The sequence below is a fragment of the Chiloscyllium plagiosum genome, chromosome 36 (genome assembly GCF_004010195.1).
Source record: "Chiloscyllium plagiosum isolate BGI_BamShark_2017 chromosome 36, ASM401019v2, whole genome shotgun sequence".
Classification (NCBI taxonomy): Eukaryota; Metazoa; Chordata; class Chondrichthyes; order Orectolobiformes; family Hemiscylliidae; genus Chiloscyllium; species Chiloscyllium plagiosum.
Genome location: NC_057745.1, coordinates 37,271,146 through 37,290,837, shown reverse-complemented (window position 1 = coordinate 37,290,837; position 19,692 = coordinate 37,271,146). Strand labels below are relative to the sequence as shown.

Here is a 19,692-nt window from a genome sequence, read left to right as displayed (position 1 = left end):
ATCCGACTTACCGCCTTCTTGACCTGCAATCTTCTGTCCGACCTCTCCGCCCCCACCCTCTCTCCGGCCTAACAGCCTCACCTTAACCTCCTTCCACCTATCGAATTCCCAACGCCCCTCCCACAAGTCCCTCCTCCCTACCTTTTATCTTAACCTGCTTGGCACACCCTCCTCATTCCTAAAGAAGGGCTTATACCTGAAACGTCGATTCGCCAGCTCCTTTGATGCTGCCTGACTTGCTGCGCTTTTCCTGCAACACATTTTTAAGCTTAAATACATACAAAGATCAAATGCATTCTTAATGAAAATACATTACACTACCAACTGAACAATGCACATATTCACAAAGTCATTTGATCACACAAGCTTGTCTAAAACACTCACCATTTTCAACTCAGCCGCTTTTAAAGCTTGATGTACAGGTTCTGCAACTCTCTCAAAAAGATCACTGCACAGCTCCTCAAACTTCTGCCTTGTTACTTTGGCCTTGAAGTCAATGTCATCAAGCAGTCCCTCAATCTGCACAGAAAACAAGGAATCAGTAACAAGGGATATAAACTTAAGATAATTGGCAAAAAGCACAAAGGTGATACATGGAGAACATTGAAGATGATTATCTGAGCTGGGTGGTTGAAGTGTATTCAAATGTAAATGTCAAAAGGGAATTAGATAAATACTTGAAGAGTATGGAAATAACAAAAAAAAAGGAGAGAGCATGGGCCTGACTGGATATCTCTTGCAAAGAGCTATTAGCCTGTGATTCCCTTCTAATTTGAAAGATTCAATGATTTTACACAGTCCCAATAGGTTAACTTTTTCTAAAACTTAGGATAAATACATCTTTGAATTATATCTTTTAAATACACATTTAAGGTGTAAAAATTACATCCTCAGTTTCTGCTGAATCTGAAAGTTACCTGTGCCATATGATCTACATTCGCACTCAATATTGTTTTCACACGATTTGCTTCCTTCCACAACTTCGCCATCGCTCGTGGGTGCTGGCGGACATCTTTGGGAGTCTTCTTCTGAGCGTTAAAGAGATCTGCTAGGTAATCCTGCAGACGAAGTTCCATCTCAAAACCACCTAGATTCCGATCAAACCTGAAGATAACATAGAAAGATGGAAGATTCAATTCCCAGTCGACTGATCTCAGTACATCCTTAATGCAGTATACATACATATGTGTACTGCAATGTCAAAGGCATTGTCTTTTGGATGATATTGAAGGAGGGACATGCCGTTCCTCTTGTTATCAGAGTATAGTGGAGGTAGATGTTCTGCGAAGAACACCCCCAGATGAAGATGAAATCAATTATAATTGGTCACCGAGGCACTGACTCTAACAGTGCTTAATGTAAAAGTAAAGGAAAATACACTTGCAACTATAAAGAGTCATAAAGTCAGAGTCACATGGATTCTGGCTCGTCTGCACTGACCAGATATCCTAAGCTGATCTAGTCCCATTTGCCAGTATTTGGCCCACATCCCTCACAACTATTCCTAACCATCGACCCAACCAGATGCCTTTTCAAATGTTATAGTTGTACCAGCCACCATCACTTCTTTTGGCAGCTTGTTCCATACTCTCACTACCCTCTGCGTGAAAAAGTTATTGCTCAGGTCCTTTTTAAATCTTTCCCCTGTCACCTTAAACCTATGTCCTCCAGATTTGGAATCCGTATACCCCCCATGGAAAAAGATCTATGCTATTCACCCTATCCATGTCCCTCATGGCTTTATAAACCTCTCTAAAGGTCATCCCTCAGCCTCAAACATTCTAGCAAAAACAGCCCAGCCTATTCAACCTCTCTATATCTCAAAGCCTGATAACATCCCTGTAAGTCTTTCAGGTTTCACAAAATCCTTTTGATAGGAGGGAGGTCAGAATTGCTTACAATATTCTAAACTTGGCCTTCAACTAAATTGTTGAAGACTAATTAAGTTATCCCCCTATGTTTCAACATCAGTGATTCCATGATCACTCTAAGACAGCAAATTATTTTTAATTTAAAAATAACAATTGATGAGATTTAATACTTGATAACAATTGTGTTCAGTTCTGGTCACCTCATTATAGGAAAGATGTAGAAGCTTTAGAGAGGGTGCAGAGGAGATTTACCAGGATACTGTATGGACTGGAGGGCATATCTTATGAAGAAAGGTTGAGGGAGCTAGGCTTTTCTCATTGGAGCGAAGAAGGATGAGAGGTGACTTGATGGAGGTGTACAAGATGGTGAGACGCATAGATAGAGTGGATAGCTAGAGACTTTTTCCCAGGGCGGAAATATCTATCCCGGGGGGGGGTGGGGGCATAATTTTAAGGTGATTAGAGGAAGGTTCAGGGGAGATGACACAGGTAGGTTCTTTACTCAGAGTGGTGGGTGCGTGGAATGCACTGCCAGCAGTGGTAGTAGAGACAGATACATTAGGCATATTTAAGCAACTCTTGGATAGGCACACAGAAGTTAGTACAATGTAGGTTAGCGTGCAGTATGTAGGTTAGTCTGATCTTAATAGAAGACCAGCACATAGGGGGCCGAAGGGTCTGTACTGTTCCATGTTCTAATAGCACTGAAACACGAATGCAAATTCTAGTTCCTACTAAATGTTAAAAGAGTAGTCATTGCCCTGACCTTTCCATATGAAATGAAAGGCCAGAGCAGTTAGATATAGCAAATAGGGAGGGGGGGGGCGGGATATAAACTCTATGTCCACCTTAAGTTTTATCTTTCTTTTCACTCTCCACCCTCCCAAAAGATTTGGAGGAAACAGTTAATAATTTGCAGCCTATTCTTCTCAAAGAAACAAGTCAAGCTGGAGTACAATTCTGCAAATGTCAGGTGCTCATTGCCATTCTCTTTTGTATAACACGTGGTAATACCAGGGAATGACTGGTAATCAGGACTACACTTTCCCACTTGTGCTGGTTTGCCTTCCAAAAGCTGCGATCTTTATTTAGAAAAACAAATTAACAACTATCCCCTTTCCCTTCTCAATAAAGACTTATGAAATAGATTCCTGGGATGGCAGGACTGATGTATCGGAAGAGATTGAGTCAGTTCGGACTGTACTCACTGGAGTTTAGAAGAATGAGGGGAATAATAAGGTTAGATGCAAAAAAGATGTTCCTGATGGTGTGGGAATCCAGAACCAGGGATCATAGCTTAAGGGAAGAGATAAACTTTTCAGGACTAAGATGAGGAGAAATATCTTCACCCAGAGAGTTGAGTCTATGTAATTCACTACCACAGAAAGAGGATGAGGCAAAAATATTGCATTTCTTCAAACTATATGTAGATATAGCTGTTGTGGCTAAAAGGATCAAAGGGATACAGAGGAGGGCAGGATTAGAGTATGAGCTTAATGCCTAAACCATAAGGTCAAGGAGCAGAATTAGGCCATTCAGCCCATTGAGTGTGCTCCACCATTCAACTACGGCTGACAGTCTCAATCTTAATAGCCAGTCTTCTCCCCGTAACCCTTGATCCTCTTGCTAATGAAGAACTTATCCATCTCGGTCTTAAAAACCACTCAAGGACTTAGCCTCCGCAAACCTCTGCAGCATTCAGATTCACAGATCCCCGTAGCAGGCTGAAGGGGTTGAATGACCTACTCTTCCTTCTAACTTCTATGTTTCTATGTTAAAGGCAGTATTTAGTCTTGGCAGTGTTTGTAATGCCATCGGAGATGGAGTAGCAAAAAAATGAAAGAGTATTAAATGCAGAGTATTTAAGGATTAGAAATTTACCCGGTCCCTCGAATCTGGAGCTGGGGCTGCGTTCCCGAATCCTTTGTTTTAGTTGTTACATAAGTTACAACAGTGGCAGTGGTGCTGGTTGAACCCATGTCAAAAAACATCACGTTCTGAAAGAAAGATAGAGGAAAAGTGAGTAGCTGATCACAGTGTAAATAACACTACAAAACAAAAACAGAAATCACTGCAAAAACCCAGCAGTTCTGGCAGCAATTGCGGCAGTTGTGGAGAGAAAGCAGAGTTAACATCTTGGGTCCACTGTTTTGAGATTACGCTGTTTTCTTGACTTCCTTTTTCATATTTCATGTTCCCAACCCATGGGCCTAACTTTCTGCTCTTTATCCTGTACACTCATACAGCTTTTACACTTTCCAGTAGCGTTCCCTCGACAACTTATCAGTCATATTTCTCCATTGACTAGAACTTTCTGGTAAATATTTGATTTTAGTACACTTTTAGCAGTTATCTTTTGGTACCAAAGGCAAAACGTATCACATTAATAGTCAGAGCTGCACTGTTCATTATCAGGCAAACTGGCAATTGTGGCCATTTGATCCTCAGCTGTGCAACATCTGGGGATGAGGGGTACCTGGCCACCTCACTATTTTCTACTACTTCTTCAGAATCTCCAAACCAGAGATCCATACCAAGGAGTCCTTGAAGTGTGTACCTGAAAAGTCTGATTTCCCATGCTAAAAAATTATCATTTTTCCACCTTTACCAATAACCTTGCCAGGTCCATTCCATTCATTAAGATGCTCTCCCTTATAATAAACCACATCTCCTGATTAAAACTGGTTTCAGGTGGTTTTTCCTTGGCTGTTAAGGCTTGTCAAATTCTGAGACTTTGGTAATGAAAGCCTTCGGTAATGAAAGCCTTCTACCTACACGAGATTCATTCAAACGCTCCGATGAATTAGAACTAAGTCTAGCTCCTTTCCAATCTGGAAACTGACTACTTATTACTAAATGAACTTCAGGAGTCCTGGCAAAAACTAAACAGACTTGGATTGCATCCTCCCAGAACCTGCAACAAATTTTTAGCGTTACAGCCCACACTGGTTTGACGGATCTGCCAAAATGTTATTAACCATTGTGTTTATTCTGCATGATTCTCTTCACATGCCCCACTGCTAAAAGGCCTTTCTGAACTGTTTCATAACTATTATATTTATATTCCTACAGATATCTCCAAATGCATCACAAGCAAACACCTACCCCCCCCAAAAGGTATCAAACCTCCCATTTGAAAAACAGGCACTAGACTCAACATTTCCCAAATCTTCGGCTCTCAGAATTGCTCAAGAAAGCCTAAAATATAGTCAGAGACGTGCAGCATGGAAACATACCCTTCAGCCCAACCCGTCCATAACGACCAGATATCCCAACCCAATCTCGTCCTACCTGCCAGCATTTGGCCCATATTCCTCCGAACCCTTCCTAATCATATATCCATTCAAATGCCTTTTAAATATTGCAATTGTACCAGCCTCCACTACTTCCTCTGGTAGCTCATTCCATACACACACCACCCTCTGCATGAAACATTTGCCCCTTAGGTCCCTTTTATATCTTACCCCTCACCCTAAACCTATGCCCTCTAGTTCTGGACACCCCCCACACCAGGGAAAAGACCTTATGTATTTATCATATCCGTGCCCCTCAATTTTGTAAACCACTATAAGGTCACCCTCAGCCTCAGATGATCCAGGGAAGACAGCCCCAGCCTGTTCAGCCTCTCCCTAGAGCTCAAATCCTCCAACCCTGGCAACATCCTTGTAAATCTTTTCTGAACCCTTTCAAGTTTCACAATATCCTTCAGATAGGAAAGAGACAAGAATTGCACACAATATTCCAACAGTGGCCTAACCAATATCCTGTACAGCTGCAACATAACATCTCAACTCCTGTACTCAATACTCTGACCAATATATAATTTGTATTTCAACTTGCGATCCTTGAAACCAGTGCGTTTTGACTAACATCTTACCTGGGCTGTGGCGTTAATGTCCTTCCTCCGAAACACACCATAGTTCAAGGCCACAGCTGTGTTATCATTGATGAGTTGAAGGACCTTCAGACCCACCATCTGAGCAGCATGTATGACCGCCCGCCTCTCTGCCTGATTGAAGTATGCTGGCACAGTGATTACGAGGTCCTTAATAGGCTGCTCTGCAGGACAAGGGTAGAACGGGTCAACAACTGTGAAAAACAATCTCTAGGGAGTCATATCAAAACATACTACTACCCAAAGATGTCAAGTTACAAGCATTTTGTGTGCCAGTGTTTTAGAAATGATTTTAAATTATTTTACACATCATTCAAGAATACACAATTAACTTCATTTATTGAATTCAAATATTGTTTAAAGATAAATCGATGAAGCCTTGTCTGTGGTTGCCAAGTCATTAAGTTTACTCCTCAGAAGTGGATCAGATTTCAGCAGAAAATAATGTTTGGAACTTATAGAAACAGGCTACATAAAAACAATTACAAAACTTTAAAACAAGACTTTATTTAGGCCTTTAAAGTATTAGCGGTCAGAAACAACTGGCAATTTGCAGTGTTAGGAAGGAACTTGGGCATTGGAATGCTGTACATGTTAAACTATAGAAGCAGGAAACTTGCTCTTGTGCATGATCTCCAGTGAGAAGCAAGAACCATTTAGAGTCATAATGATACACAACATGGAACAGACCGTCCAGTCCAACTCATCCATGCTGACCAGATATCCCAACCCAATCTAGTCTCATTTGCCAGCATTTGTCATATATCCCTCTACATCCTTCCTATTCATATGCCCATCCAGATGCCATTTAAATGTTATAACTGTACTAGCCTCCACCACTTCCTCTAGCAGCTCATTCCATACACGTACCAACCTCAACATGAAAAGATTGCCCCTTAGGTCCCTTTTAAATCTTTCCCCTCTCAACCTAAACTTATGCTCTCTCGTTCTGGTCTCCCCCATTCCAGGGAAAAGACCATGTCTATTTATCCTATCCATGCCCCTCATGATTGTATAAACCTCTATGGCGTTACCCCTCAGACTTCGACTCTCCAGGGAAAACAGTCCCAGTCTATTCAGCCCCTCTCTAAAATTCAAATCCTCCAACCCTGGCAGCGTCCTTGTAAATCTTTTTTGCATTCTTTCAAGTTTCACAACATCCTCATATAGGAGAGAGACCAGAATTGCACACAATATTTCAAAACAGAACAGGAGAGTCACTGGAATTGGTGGGATTATGACACGACATCAGGTCAAACCTTCAGAAGGGAAATGTATAAATTTTAATGGAAATTGGACCGACCTGCAAAGTCCTGAGCCAAGGTTCTTGAGTAATTCAGTACCATCCCTAGGATCTCCTCAGGGGAATAATACAATTCACTGGAAAGACAGAGACAGACAACTGTTTATTAAATATTCAGTAAGGACTTGATAGTGCACAGTTCAAAGTATAGACAGAAAGAGTGAAGGGTTTTCTCAACAGCTTTTGAACAAGTGCAACTTGACCAGCATCAATAGAAACAGCAGTGACAGCTGTCAACCTGAGAACACAAAGGAAAGATTGCTGGCTGCGGACTTGAATCCTAAAAAAGGTCAAAAAGAATCTGCTGAAGATTGAGACACAAACAAGGCACTCGGTAGGTTAACTTATCATGTGAAGTGTCTCTTTCAGCAAAGTCATTACACCGACAGCAAAATCATTTGTCTGGCTTGTTAACTGTTGAGGTACTCACTCTGAAAATTTGAATATCACTGTCCCCCGTTGATCAGCTGCCACCAGCTGATGTTCAGGGAAACGCTTCCTGTACAGCTCCACCTGTGGGTTTTCCATTCGCTTCCCAAGTAGATCCTGCAAGTAGCGAGCCACGACTTTGGGGTTCTTTGCCGCCTGTGAAATGCATCAAAAGGAAGCTTACAGAATTCAACGCACTCATACCAAAAAATCTGCTCTAATCAGGCTGCTGCGTTTGAATACATCTTTCAATGTTGACTGTCTGCATCACAGTAACCATGAAATGCTTTGGGACATCCACAGGACATGAAAGACATTAAATAAAACAGCTGCAACATTAAGACATAAATACACGATCTGAACTCATTAATAAGGGGAGGTGCTAGACAGTTACCAACAGAAATGGAACTGCACCCCTGCCACATCCTGCAATGTAACAGCAGAAAGAAAAAACAAAATCTGCTCCTTACTCCCTAAATGGAAATATAGGTGGATCTCTCACTCAGTTAACTGACTCCGACCTATCAGAGAAACTGAAGTCTCACCATGGCTATTGCACTGTCCCCAAAGAGTCGCTCATTTTCTTTTAAAGCAACAGCAACTGGAGTTTTCCTCCTCGATTCTCTGCAACAACCAAAACACACCCAGCTCAGCATAAACACAATCAGAATTGGAAGGTCACATTGGTAAACTAGTTAAGGAGCACGTACTTGTTTAAGACAATCTCCATGGGCACTCCTGGCTTCACAATGGCAATCTTCATCCATTCACTGCCCAAATCCACGGACATCACTGCTACCGAATCTGTATAAGAGCAGCACATGTAAAGAGAAGCTACTAGACTGAATGGAGGAGAGCAGGGTAGAGGAAGAGGGGTGTGTGTGTTGTTGAGAGCCAGCTTGGTCTTTTGAACTTTCTAGTGATGCAAAATAAGTCATGCCCCATCAACTGGCCAGCACCCTGAAAATCAGATGACTGAGTAAGATTAAAGATTCCAAGCACACTGTAGTGGATTCTGTATTTCAAATTGCTGAGTCAGCAACAAAAAACAGTGTGGTGGAAATGTTACTGGACTAGCAATCCAGAATCACTGGCTAATGCTCTGGGAGCCTGTTCATTCTCCACTGTGGTAGTTGGTGGAAAAAAATTTCAAATAATGTATAATTCTAAAAATGTGAAATTGAAAGCAAATCCCAGTTAAAGTGACGATTGTTGTAAAAACCCATCTGTTCTTTGGGGAAGGAAATGCACTGTCCCTACCTGGTGTGCCCCACATGTGACCCACAGCAATGTGACTAACTTAATTCTTCTGAAATGCCCTAGCAAGCCAGTCGGTCATGGGGACATAGGGATGGGCAACAAATGCTGGCCATTCTAGGGCCTACATCTCTGGAAGAATACATTTGAAAAAAATAACAGGCAGGTGAAGGTTTGAGCAAAGTTTGGGGACAGAGAGAACTTAGCATTAAAAAAAATATCTTCCTGCGCATCACCCAGGAACTCCGCAGGTAAGGATGGTCTACCAACACTCATTAAACAGACATTCTATTAGATTTCTGGACCAGCATTTGTAGAATCATTTTCCTTAAGGGTCACTGTCCAGGATAAGCCTTAGGGGAAAGCAATACTTCAACTCATCAGAGCTTTGGTCCAATTGACAGCCAGAAGCTTTGAGTGTGAAATCCCTCTCCACTGCAGTGTAAACTCTAAACACTGGTTCACACATCACTCCATCAGAATCTACACAGCAACAAGATTAAACTCTCAGGCTCAGCTCGTTCTAATATCTTCCAATGGAAACCGCTCACTGCTCAAAGCGCTATTTCTCTTCCAACTACACTCAATGCATGTAGGTGAATCACTGTCTCTACCACTGAGTAAACAGTATTTATTTTTATTGATAATCTGCTGTGCATCAAGACATATTACAAATAACAATTATTTTGTACATAAAAAAATGCAATACCAGCCTGACACTAGTGGAATGTTAAATTTGTTTGAGGCGTTTGCAGCTAAAACTACCAGAACTTAAATTGAACTTTGATCAGACCACATTTGGTATTTGTACAATTCTGGTTGCTAGATTATAAAAAAGGATATGAGCAGAGGGCAGACTGCAAACAACACTGGCTACACTAATCAGGAACAAAAAAAAAAGACTGGGTCTCTTTTCACATGTAAGACGAGAAGGCAGAGAGATGACCTAATTAAAGTGTCAGCACTTTAATATATCAAAGGCATCGATAGTGTCTTGGTTTGTGGCAAAGAAACCATAAATTAGTTATTAGTACACCCATATGGAAATCAGAAGAAACATCTTTACCAAGTGGTGAGAAAGCAGCACTCACTATTACAGGGAATAGCTGAGACTAACAGTGAAGAGCAAATAAGTATATGAGGGACAAGGAAATAGTGTTCAAGTAGCATTACTATCTGCATGGACTGGTTGGGTTAAATAGACAATATTGATGCCAACTATTCTAAATAGATGAGACTTTCTGCATCCTCCCCTTACCCACCCATCTCCTAATTAACAAATGAGATTCAAGCATGTCAGCATACCACAGTAAAACTATCAATTACAACAGCCAATCAGGAGCTTACACCACCAACAAAGCCATGTTCCAAATGCACCTTACCAAACTGGAATGTTTAAAATACAACCAGTTCTGCCATGTATTCCAGCATAGATTTACATGAAGATGATCACATTACAATATACAAATCAGAAAGAAGATACAACCAACAGTACTTCACAGTAAAGCACATGTCTGCAATCAGGCTCCTAAACTCATAGCCCTCAGGTGACTGCTTTGATCAAGAGTTCAAATTATTCACAGAGAAAATTACAGATCAAATCTTGTAGCAACATCTTTGTTAAATCCAAGTCAAACATACCAGTGTGTAAGACCACGTGTGCGAGGGTGAAACATAACATCATCCAAACTGACAGTTCCATCTTGCTACCCATTGTAAAGGTTCACCTAGTGAGGAGAAAAAAAAGGTAAGAGTCAGGTTGTCACACAATCTCCAAGTTTCTCTCAGTACAGCAGCTCCTGTAGCCATATCACATTACATTTGAGAAAAACAAATAATACAAAGGAGTTGGGCAGTTATGATCCCAAACAATAAACTGAGATCCAATGGGATGATACAATATACAGAAAGTCCCCAAGTTACAAATGCCTGACTTACAAATGTCCAGTACCTCCGAACCAACCTCCAGCTTCTCATTGTTAAAAAATTATTCTTAAAAATCCGGAGTTATATACAATGTTTCATCCCAGCAAACGGGAGGATTAATTAGCCCAAATCTGTTCCAATGTACACACAAATTTGGCTTGCCAACAGTGGAAAAAATGGAACTCGCTCATAACCTGGAAACCTTTTGTATTTACTCAATGTGCTTTGGGTATAAGTACCAACATTGCCATGGGAGTCACAGGACAAGGCAAATCTAACTTGACATACATTTACATACACTGCACAATTACCTCTGATGTGTGCTGGCAAATCAAACACTTAAAATCAGCCAGAACTGACGACCATGTCCCCAGTCATGAACACATAAACACCAAATCTATTTTCTTCTGTTCCATCTTCAATGACACTTAACTTGCAATTGCCAGCTGCCAAGTTATCCATTTGCAATCTCTTATGCACACAGTCACATCCTTCCTAGGAAACTGTCTGTTTACTTTTTCCTTCACCTCTCCTAGAATACAAGCAATTATACTGAGGCATTTAGGGACTTACTTTAGCAACAAGTGAACATACATCTGAAGCAAAATGGTCCAAGACACTTAGGTGTCACAGTGGAAAAACTAAGTCCAGCGCAGCTGACTGCCATCATGTGAAACCGAGATGATCTGTTCTCTAATAAAATAGCGATTTAACCAACTAGTTACTGACTCAGTCAAACATTATCCATCACTCACTTTATACGGCAACATATCAACTCAACTTAAAAGTTCATCCACCCTGAAAAAAATAACCTGCATATGAACTTTGCAGATTTTCCCCACAGTGCGTTTTGGTGATAACCTCTCCTCCCAAAATTAGGAATGTAATTAACTTACAATGGTATAACTAAATCTATTAAGGTTGATTCACAGAATACAAAGACTTCTGATGTGTGCCATCAAACTAAACACTGTAAAATCACTCAGCAGCAGAACTGAGAATCAGTTTCTGGAGTTCAAGAAACTACTTCATTCCAAACATCATCTCAAAGCATTGGACTCTTATGTCACTAATTACCTCCCATTGCTGGTTATAATAGTGTAAAGACCACAGACCCACAGGTTGATTTATAATAAAGCAATGAACGTGCTTCCAATTTCCAGTAATAGCACCACTGCTACTTTTCTTGAACAAGAATAACTTGCAAAGTAGATTAGATTTTAGATTAGATTCCCTACAGTGTGGAAACAGGCCCTTCAGCCCATCAAGTCCACAGTGACCCTCCAAAGAGTAACCCACCCAGACCCATTTCCCTCTGACTAATGCGCCTAGTACTATGGGCAATTTAGCATGGCCAATTCACCTGACCTGCAGATCTTTGGACTGTGGGAGAAACCGGTGCAGGTAAATGATGAAATAGTCAGAAACAACTTGCCACTATTTATGACATTATAAAGGTAAATTAAACAAGCGACCAGATAAGGAGAGGACACAACAGATGTCATCAGCTGTGATTCAGTGGTTGGTTGTTTGCAGTTGGAGAGTCTAGAGTTCAAATTCACTTTAGAAACTCATGTATGTATTTAGGTCAGTACTAAAGGAGCGCTGCACTGTTGGAGGGTCAGCATCAAGGGACCGCTGCACTATCAGAGGCTCAGTGCTGAGTGAGTGGTTCACTGTCAGAAGGTCTGTCTTTCGTGTCAATGCAAAAGATTGTCCAGTATCGTATTGAAGAGCAGGGAAGCTTGCCTAGAAATATGGACTAGCTTGTACCTCAGCTTTTTACTATCTACATCAATGACTTAGATAAGTGAACTGAATGGAGTACATTCAAGTTCACTGATATGAAAGCTGCAAGGAGGATTCAAAGAAACTGCAAAGTTAAATAGATAAATTTAGGGCAGGCACTTTATCCATTTCATAAACAGTACAAAGTCTTGCTGCAACTGAACATAGTTTTGACCATATTCTGCAGTTTCGGGCATATTATCTAAAAGATGATTATTTGACTTTAGGAGTGCAGTGAAAATTCACGGGAATACGGAGATATCTTACATTTATAAAAAGGACGAGAAGATTGAGCTCATGCTCCCAAGAGTTTATAAGATTAAGAGATGATCTGATTGAAACAGAAATTGTGCGAGGACTGGATAGTGTGGAGTTGGGGTGACGGGCTCAATCTTTGGCGGAGAATTACCAATCTTTGGAATCTCCACCCTGAACCCCTGGGTGCTCAGCCATTATTGTTTTGTCAGGAGTCAGGGGGTTGTTTGGGATCTCGGGGAACCTGGTGAGCTGGGGGTGGAGATCAGCCCCGATCATAATGAATGGGGAGACAGGCTCAGGGGGCTCGACCCACCCCCCCCACCGGGGAGGCACAGAGCCTGGCCTCGGGCAGGGACACCCATTACAGAGCAGGCCCCGAATAACCTCCGGGAGGCCTGGCCTGGCCCCTTCCCGGGGCTCTGCCTACACTCGCCGGCCGGCCCGCCGGCTCCGGACGGTCCGCCTGTCCGCCTCTCCCCCCACCGTGTCCACCCGGCCCCCGTCTGACCCCGGCCCGCGGTGCCAGGCCCCCCTTCTCTCTCCCCGGTCCCCGGTCCCCCTTACCCGGTCTCTCTGTCTCTGTCCGTCTCTCCCTCGCGCTCCCTCACCGGCTCCGGGATCAAGCCCCTCAAGAACGCGGCGACCACCGATTGGTCCACGTCACCACCGATCCACCGGCGCCTCTCTCGCCGATTGGCCCACCCCGAGGGGGGGGCGGGCGGATGGTGGGATCTGGCTCGTCTATTGGTCCACGTCGGGAACGCCAATGATACCGGTGAGGCTGCAAGAGGAACCTCAGGTCGTCAGCCCCGGTGTGAGGAGGACTGCCCCCTAGTGTCAGGAGGACTGCCCACTGGTGTCAATCCCACAATGAGCTGCAGAGCATCAGCGATTCCCAGGCACAAAGGCCATTCGGCCCATCAAACCTACCCTGCCTATTTCACTCTTTAGTGCCACCCCTCCAAAGACCTATACATTCCTTTCTGAAAACTACTATTGAATCTCTCTTCACCACTCTTTCATACAGAATATTCTAGATCACAACTACTTATCCACATTTGTCTGTGGGATGTGAGAGAGACCAGCTGGTCCAGCATTTATTCCCCATTCCTAGTTCACCTTGAATTGTTGGCGGTGAAGAGCTATCTTCTTGAATGGCTTCAGTCCTCAGGATGAAGGGACACCTTAATGCTGTAAGGGATAATATATTTCTTAATCGGATGGCGTGGGTTTTACAGAATTTGCAGTGATCCCACGAACCTATTGCCCTGTTCTTTTAGGTGGGACCAGGTTTAGAAGGGACTAAATTTGTGCCAGCGATGAAAGTAGTGAAAAGGGGCAATCATGCAGGCAGGAGATGGAAAGCTTCTTGAGTGTCATAGGAGCTGTACTTATGCAAGTGAGAAATATTTAATCACACTCCTGCTGTCTGCCTTATGGGTGGTAGATGGCTATTTCAGAAATAGGAAGAGAATTGCTGCCCTCTAATATTGATTCTCATCAATGGTAGCTCTAAAGGTGTTGATAATGAGGAAAAGTGCAACTGTTGAATGTCAACAGGTGACTATTTTATTCCTTTGGATTGGAGGTGGTCAGCATTTGGCAAAGGTGTGGATTCTGGATCAGTGGTGCTGGAAGAGCACAGCAATTCAGGCAGTATCCGAGGACAGGCAAAAATCGATGTTTCGGGCAAAAGCCCTTCGTCAGGAATATTTATTTTTTATTCCTGATGAAGGGCGTTTGCCCGAAACGTCGATTTTGCCTGTCCTCGGATGCTGCCTGAATTGCTGTGCTCTTCCAGCACCACTGATCCAGAATCTGGTTTCCAGCATCTGCAGTCATTGTTTTTACCACCTATTTGGCAAAGGTGTGTCAGTGTTTTTACAACATACAAAATGGGCAGCACAGTGGGTTTGATTCCGGCCTCGGGTGACTGTGTGCGTGGAGTTTGCATGTTCTCCCTGCAGCAGGAAACCCAGGTTTCTATCCAGGTGCTCCCATTCCTCCCACAGTCCAAAGATGTGCAGGTCAGGTGAATTGGCTATGCTAAATTGCCCATAGCGTTAGGTGTATTACTCAGGAGTAAACATAGGGTAGGGGAATGGATCTGGGTGAGTTACTCTTCGGACGGTCAGCATGGACTTTTTAGGCCGTATGTCTTGTTTCCAAACTGTAGGAAATCTAGTCTCATCTACTCTAAAAATGCCCTTCAGCCCATCATGTCAGCACCAATCAATAAGCATCTTTCTACGCTAATTTTTTTTTTTAAGAACATAGCCTCACAGATTCATAGAGATATACAGCACAGAAACAGACCCTTCAATCCAACCCATTCATGCCAACCAGATATCCTAACCCAATCTAGTCCCACCTGCCAGCACCCAGCCAATATCCCTCTAAACCCTTCCTACTCATATACCCATCCAGATGCTTTTTAAATGTTGCAGTTGTACCAGCCTCCACCACTTCCTCTGACACCTCATTCCATACACATACCACCCTCTATGTGAAAAGGTTGGCCCTTAGGTCTCTTTTATATCTTTCCCGTCTCACCCCAAACCTATGCCCTCTTTTCCCTGGGGTGGGGGAGTCCAGAACTAGACTTTATTTATTCTATGCATGCCCCTCATGATTTTATAAACCTCTAATCAGGTCACCCCTCGGCCTCCGACACTCCAGGGAAAACAGCCCCAGCCTGTTCAGCCTCTCCCTATAGCTCAAATCCTCCAACCCTGGCAACATCCTTGTAACTCTTTTCCGAACCCTTTCAAGTTTCATAACATCTTTTCAATAGGAAGGAGACCAGAATTGCACACAATATTCCAACAGTTTCTTCTTCCAAAGTGCATCACCTTACACTTATCAGGGTTAATTACCATCTGCCACTGGTCTTCCCATCTGACCAACCCATCTATATTTTCCTGTAACTTAAAACCAATTTCACTATTAACCACCCTACCAATCTCAGTGATATCTGCAAATTTGATTAGCATTCCCCTGACATTTCCATCAATATAATTTATGTATATAACAAACAATAAGGGTCCCAGTACTGGTCATAGATGTACAGCATGGAAACAGACCCTTCGGTCCAACCTGTCTATGCTGACCAGATATCCCAACCCAATCCCACCTGCCAGCACCCAGCCCATATCCCTCCAAACCCTTCCTATTCATATACCCATCCAAATGCCTCTTCAATGTTGTAATTGTACCAGCCTCCACTACTTCCTCTGACAGCTCATTCCATACACGTACCACCCTCTGTGAGAAAAGGTTGGCCCTTAGGTCTCTTTTATATCTTTCCCCTCTCACCCTAAACCTATGTCCTCTAGTTCTGGACTCCCCGACCCCAAGGAAAAGACTTTGTCTATTTATGCTATCCATGCCCCTCAATTTTGTAAACCTCTATAAAGGTCACCCCTCGGCCTCTGACACTCCAGGGAAGACAGCCCCAGCCTGTTCAGTCTCTCCCTGTAACTCAGATCCTCCAACCCTGGCAACACCCTTGTAAATCTTTTCTGAACCCTTTCAAGTTTCACAACATCTTTCCGATAAGGAGACCAAAATTGCACACAATATTCCAACAGGAGCCTAACCAATGTCCTGTACAGCCGCAACATGACCTCCCAATTCTTGTACTCAATACTCTGACCAATAAAGGAAAGCATACCTTGTGGAACACCACTGGAAACTGGCCACTATTACAAAGCCAGTTTCTGATCCATCTCATGAAGTTTCTCTGAAAGCCATGTGCTTTAACCTTCTCAATCAGTCTCCCATGTACAACATTATCAAAAGCTTTGCTAAAATCCATAAAAACTACAATCAACTGAACTTCCCTCATCCATACACTAGATCACATTTTCAAAATATTCTCTCAAATGGGGTTCGAGATATAAAAATAAACTCAAAAGAAGGGATGTCTTTCACTGAAGTGTAGGACGTTGAGGAATGATCTTATTGAAGTTTATAAAATTATGAGGAGTATAGATAAAGTAAATAGTAAAGGTCTTTACCCTAATTGGGGGGCTGGGGTCAAAACTAGCAGCCATAACTTTAAGGTGAGGAGAAAGATGCAAAAAGGACATGACCTACACTTTTAAAAAAAAAAATTGTCCCTCATGTGTGGAATGAACTGCCAGAGAAAGTGGTGGATGCAGGTACAGTTACAATGTTTGAAAGACATTTGGATATATTAATAAGGAGGAGAGGTTTGGAGGGATATGGGTAAGCGCAGGCAAGGGGGACTGGTTTAGTTTGGTCCAACCAGTCCACACTGACCATGTTCCCAAAGGGTCTGTTTCCATGCAGAGACTCTAAACATGTTCGACATGACCTTCCTTTGACAAAGCTATGCTGACTGTCCCTAATTAACCAATCTCTTTCTAAGTGGTTAATTCACTCCTTCACAATTTTCTCCAATAGTTTCCCTACCACTGACAATGAGACTTAACAGTCCATAATCTCCTGGTTCATCTCCACCATCTTTCAAAATGGTGAACTACATTAGCCATCTTCTGGCACTTCCCTTGTGGCCAGAGAGTAATTAAAAAGGTCTGTCACAAATTCCTGCCTTGCCTCCCAAAGCAGCCTGGGATGCAATTCATCCAGGCCAGGGGATTTGTCTGCTTTTAAGCCCAAGAGAGCCCCCAATTCCTCCCGATTTCCTATCTCAAACTGTGTAAGTTCCTCACAGTCCCTTTCCTGAATTCTGTACCTACATTCCCCTTTTCCAGCGTGAAGACTGAGAAATAATCATTCAAACCCTTCCATTATCCTGCGGCTTTACATACAAGTTCCCTCTTGGTTGCTAATGGGCATTATTCTTTCCCTCTTTAATTTATGAAGATATCTTCAGACTCTCCCTAATCCTGTTTGCAAGTCCTTTCTCTTGCCCCCTTTTTGCTCTGAATGCTTTATGTTCACTGCTGCAGTTCCTCAAGGACCAGAGCTGAATTGCCTGCTTTGAAATTGCTAAAAGCCCTGCTCTTCTTTATCCAGTCTTGAATTGTCCTGGACATCCAGGGTTCTCAGAATTTATTGCTGCTACATTTCCCTTCAAAGGGCACTTTCTCTGGCTTCTTTTTGAATGCCAATTGCTCAGGTGTAGACTTAGTCACAAGGAGCTGCTCCCAGCCTATGTCCAGATCTTACTTTGTTTTAATAAAATCTGCCTTCCCCAATCCAAGGTGGTCTTTTGCATGCCCTCTTTTCCCTTGTCTAGAAGGAACCAAACTGTGCTCTGGTCACTATTGTACCCCACTGCCACATCAAACACTTGCCCGGCTTCTTGCCCCAGACCAGATCCAGCATTACACCATCCCTGTTAGGAATGCTACGTATTGACACAAAAGCTTCCCATGGATATATTTCAAGAAATTCACCCACATGAAAACCCCGAACACTGAATATTCTAATTTATGTTGGGAAAGTTGATATCTCCTGGTTTAAATTACCTGATTATCACTTGAGGGCCTATTACACGGCACGGTGGCACAGTGGTTAGCACTGCTGCCTCACAGCGCCAGAGACCCAGGTTCAATTCCTGCCTCAGGCGACTGACTGTGTGGAGTTTGCACATTCTCCGTGTCTGCGTGGGTTTCCTCCGGGTGCTCCAGTTTCCTCCCACAGTCCAAAGATGTGCACGTCAGGTGAATTGGCCATGCTAAATTGTCCATAGTGTTAGGTAAGGGGTAAACGTAGGGGTATGGGTGGTTTGCGCTTTGGCGGGGCGGTGTGGACTTGTTGGGCCGAAGGGCCTGTTTCCACACTGTAAAGTAATCTAATCTACACACTCTCAGTAAAGTAACTGCCCGTTTACATTCTTAAGTTCTATCCACAAAATCTCATTTGAGAACCCTTTCCAATATATCCCTCCTTAACAAAAAAGGAGTAATGAAGCAAGGTTTTGACTCTCATTCCCCCATCAATGCAGTGCACTGGATCATAAAGAATCAGGAATCGTCTGCCATTCAATAAGATCACAGCTGATTCAACACTGCTGTCCAATTTCCTGCCCACTCCCTCAGTGAAAAGGAGCAGCATTGTTCTTAAAAGAATGGCAAACTTATCTTCAAAAGGAGGTGGACTACGAAAGGACACAGCATTACTACAGAATAGCTCCAGGATCATTAAAGCATTCCTATCTGTTACAGGTCATTATTTTTCCTTTCTTTCCAGTTAACACGTCATATCTAAACCACTGCTTCTCAAACTCAAAATTGTAATAAATCATTGCCTGCCTATAAAGTAATTGGCCACAAACTCAATGATCAGAGCTCTTGAATCTCACTAAAGAAACAAACTTAAGGGACTGAATGGGTTCTAGATTAGAGTGGTGCTGGAAAAGCACAGCAGTTTAGGCAACATCTAAGGAGCAGGAAAATCAATGTTTTGGGCAAAAGCCCAAAATAGATTCCTGATGAAGGGCTTTTGCCCGAAACATCGATTTTCCTGCTCCTCTGATGCTGCCCGAACTGCTGTGCTTTTCCAGCATCACTCTAATCTAGAATCTGGTTTCCAGCATCTGCAGTCCTTGTTTTTACCTTGAGGGACAGAATGGCCTACCACTGTATCCGTTGCTCCCGATGCGGTCTCCTCTACACTGGGGAGACTGGGCGCCTCCTAGCAGAGCGCTTTAGGGAACATCTCCGAGACACCCGCACCAATCAACCAAACCGCCCTGTGGCCCAACATTTCAACTCCCCCTCCCACTCTGCCGAGGACATGGAAGTCCTGGGCCTCCTTCACCACTGCTCCCTCACCACCAGACGCCTGGAAGAAGATCTTCCGCCTCGGAACACTTCAACCCCAGGGCATCAATGTGGACTTCAACAGCTTCCTCATTTCCCCTTCCCCCACCTCATCCTCGTTTCAAACTTCCAGCTCAGCACTGTCCCCATGACTTGTCCGGACTTGTCCGACCTGCCTAGCTCCTTTTCCACCTATCCACTCCACCCTCT

At 43.1% G+C, this 19,692-nt stretch overlaps 1 protein-coding gene across 1 annotated transcript in view; it reads right to left on the bottom strand.

The window, feature by feature from the left end:
- Positions 1-14,379, bottom strand: part of hyou1 (hypoxia up-regulated 1) — a 38,720-nt gene extending 24,341 nt beyond the window's left edge. Inside the window, exons 1-10 of the mRNA XM_043677721.1 lie at positions 13,292-14,379; positions 10,397-10,482; positions 8,209-8,302; positions 8,044-8,122; positions 7,500-7,654; positions 7,070-7,146; positions 5,749-5,930; positions 3,753-3,868; positions 918-1,104; positions 385-519 (exon numbers count right to left, since the gene is read on the bottom strand). Coding sequence (XP_043533656.1) covers positions 385-519; positions 918-1,104; positions 3,753-3,868; positions 5,749-5,930; positions 7,070-7,146; positions 7,500-7,654; positions 8,044-8,122; positions 8,209-8,302; positions 10,397-10,469 — 1,098 coding nt within the window. The 5' untranslated portion in view covers positions 10,470-10,482; positions 13,292-14,379. The remainder of the gene's footprint in view (positions 1-384; positions 520-917; positions 1,105-3,752; positions 3,869-5,748; positions 5,931-7,069; positions 7,147-7,499; positions 7,655-8,043; positions 8,123-8,208; positions 8,303-10,396; positions 10,483-13,291) is intronic.
- Between the last annotated feature and the right edge of the window lie 5,313 nt (positions 14,380-19,692).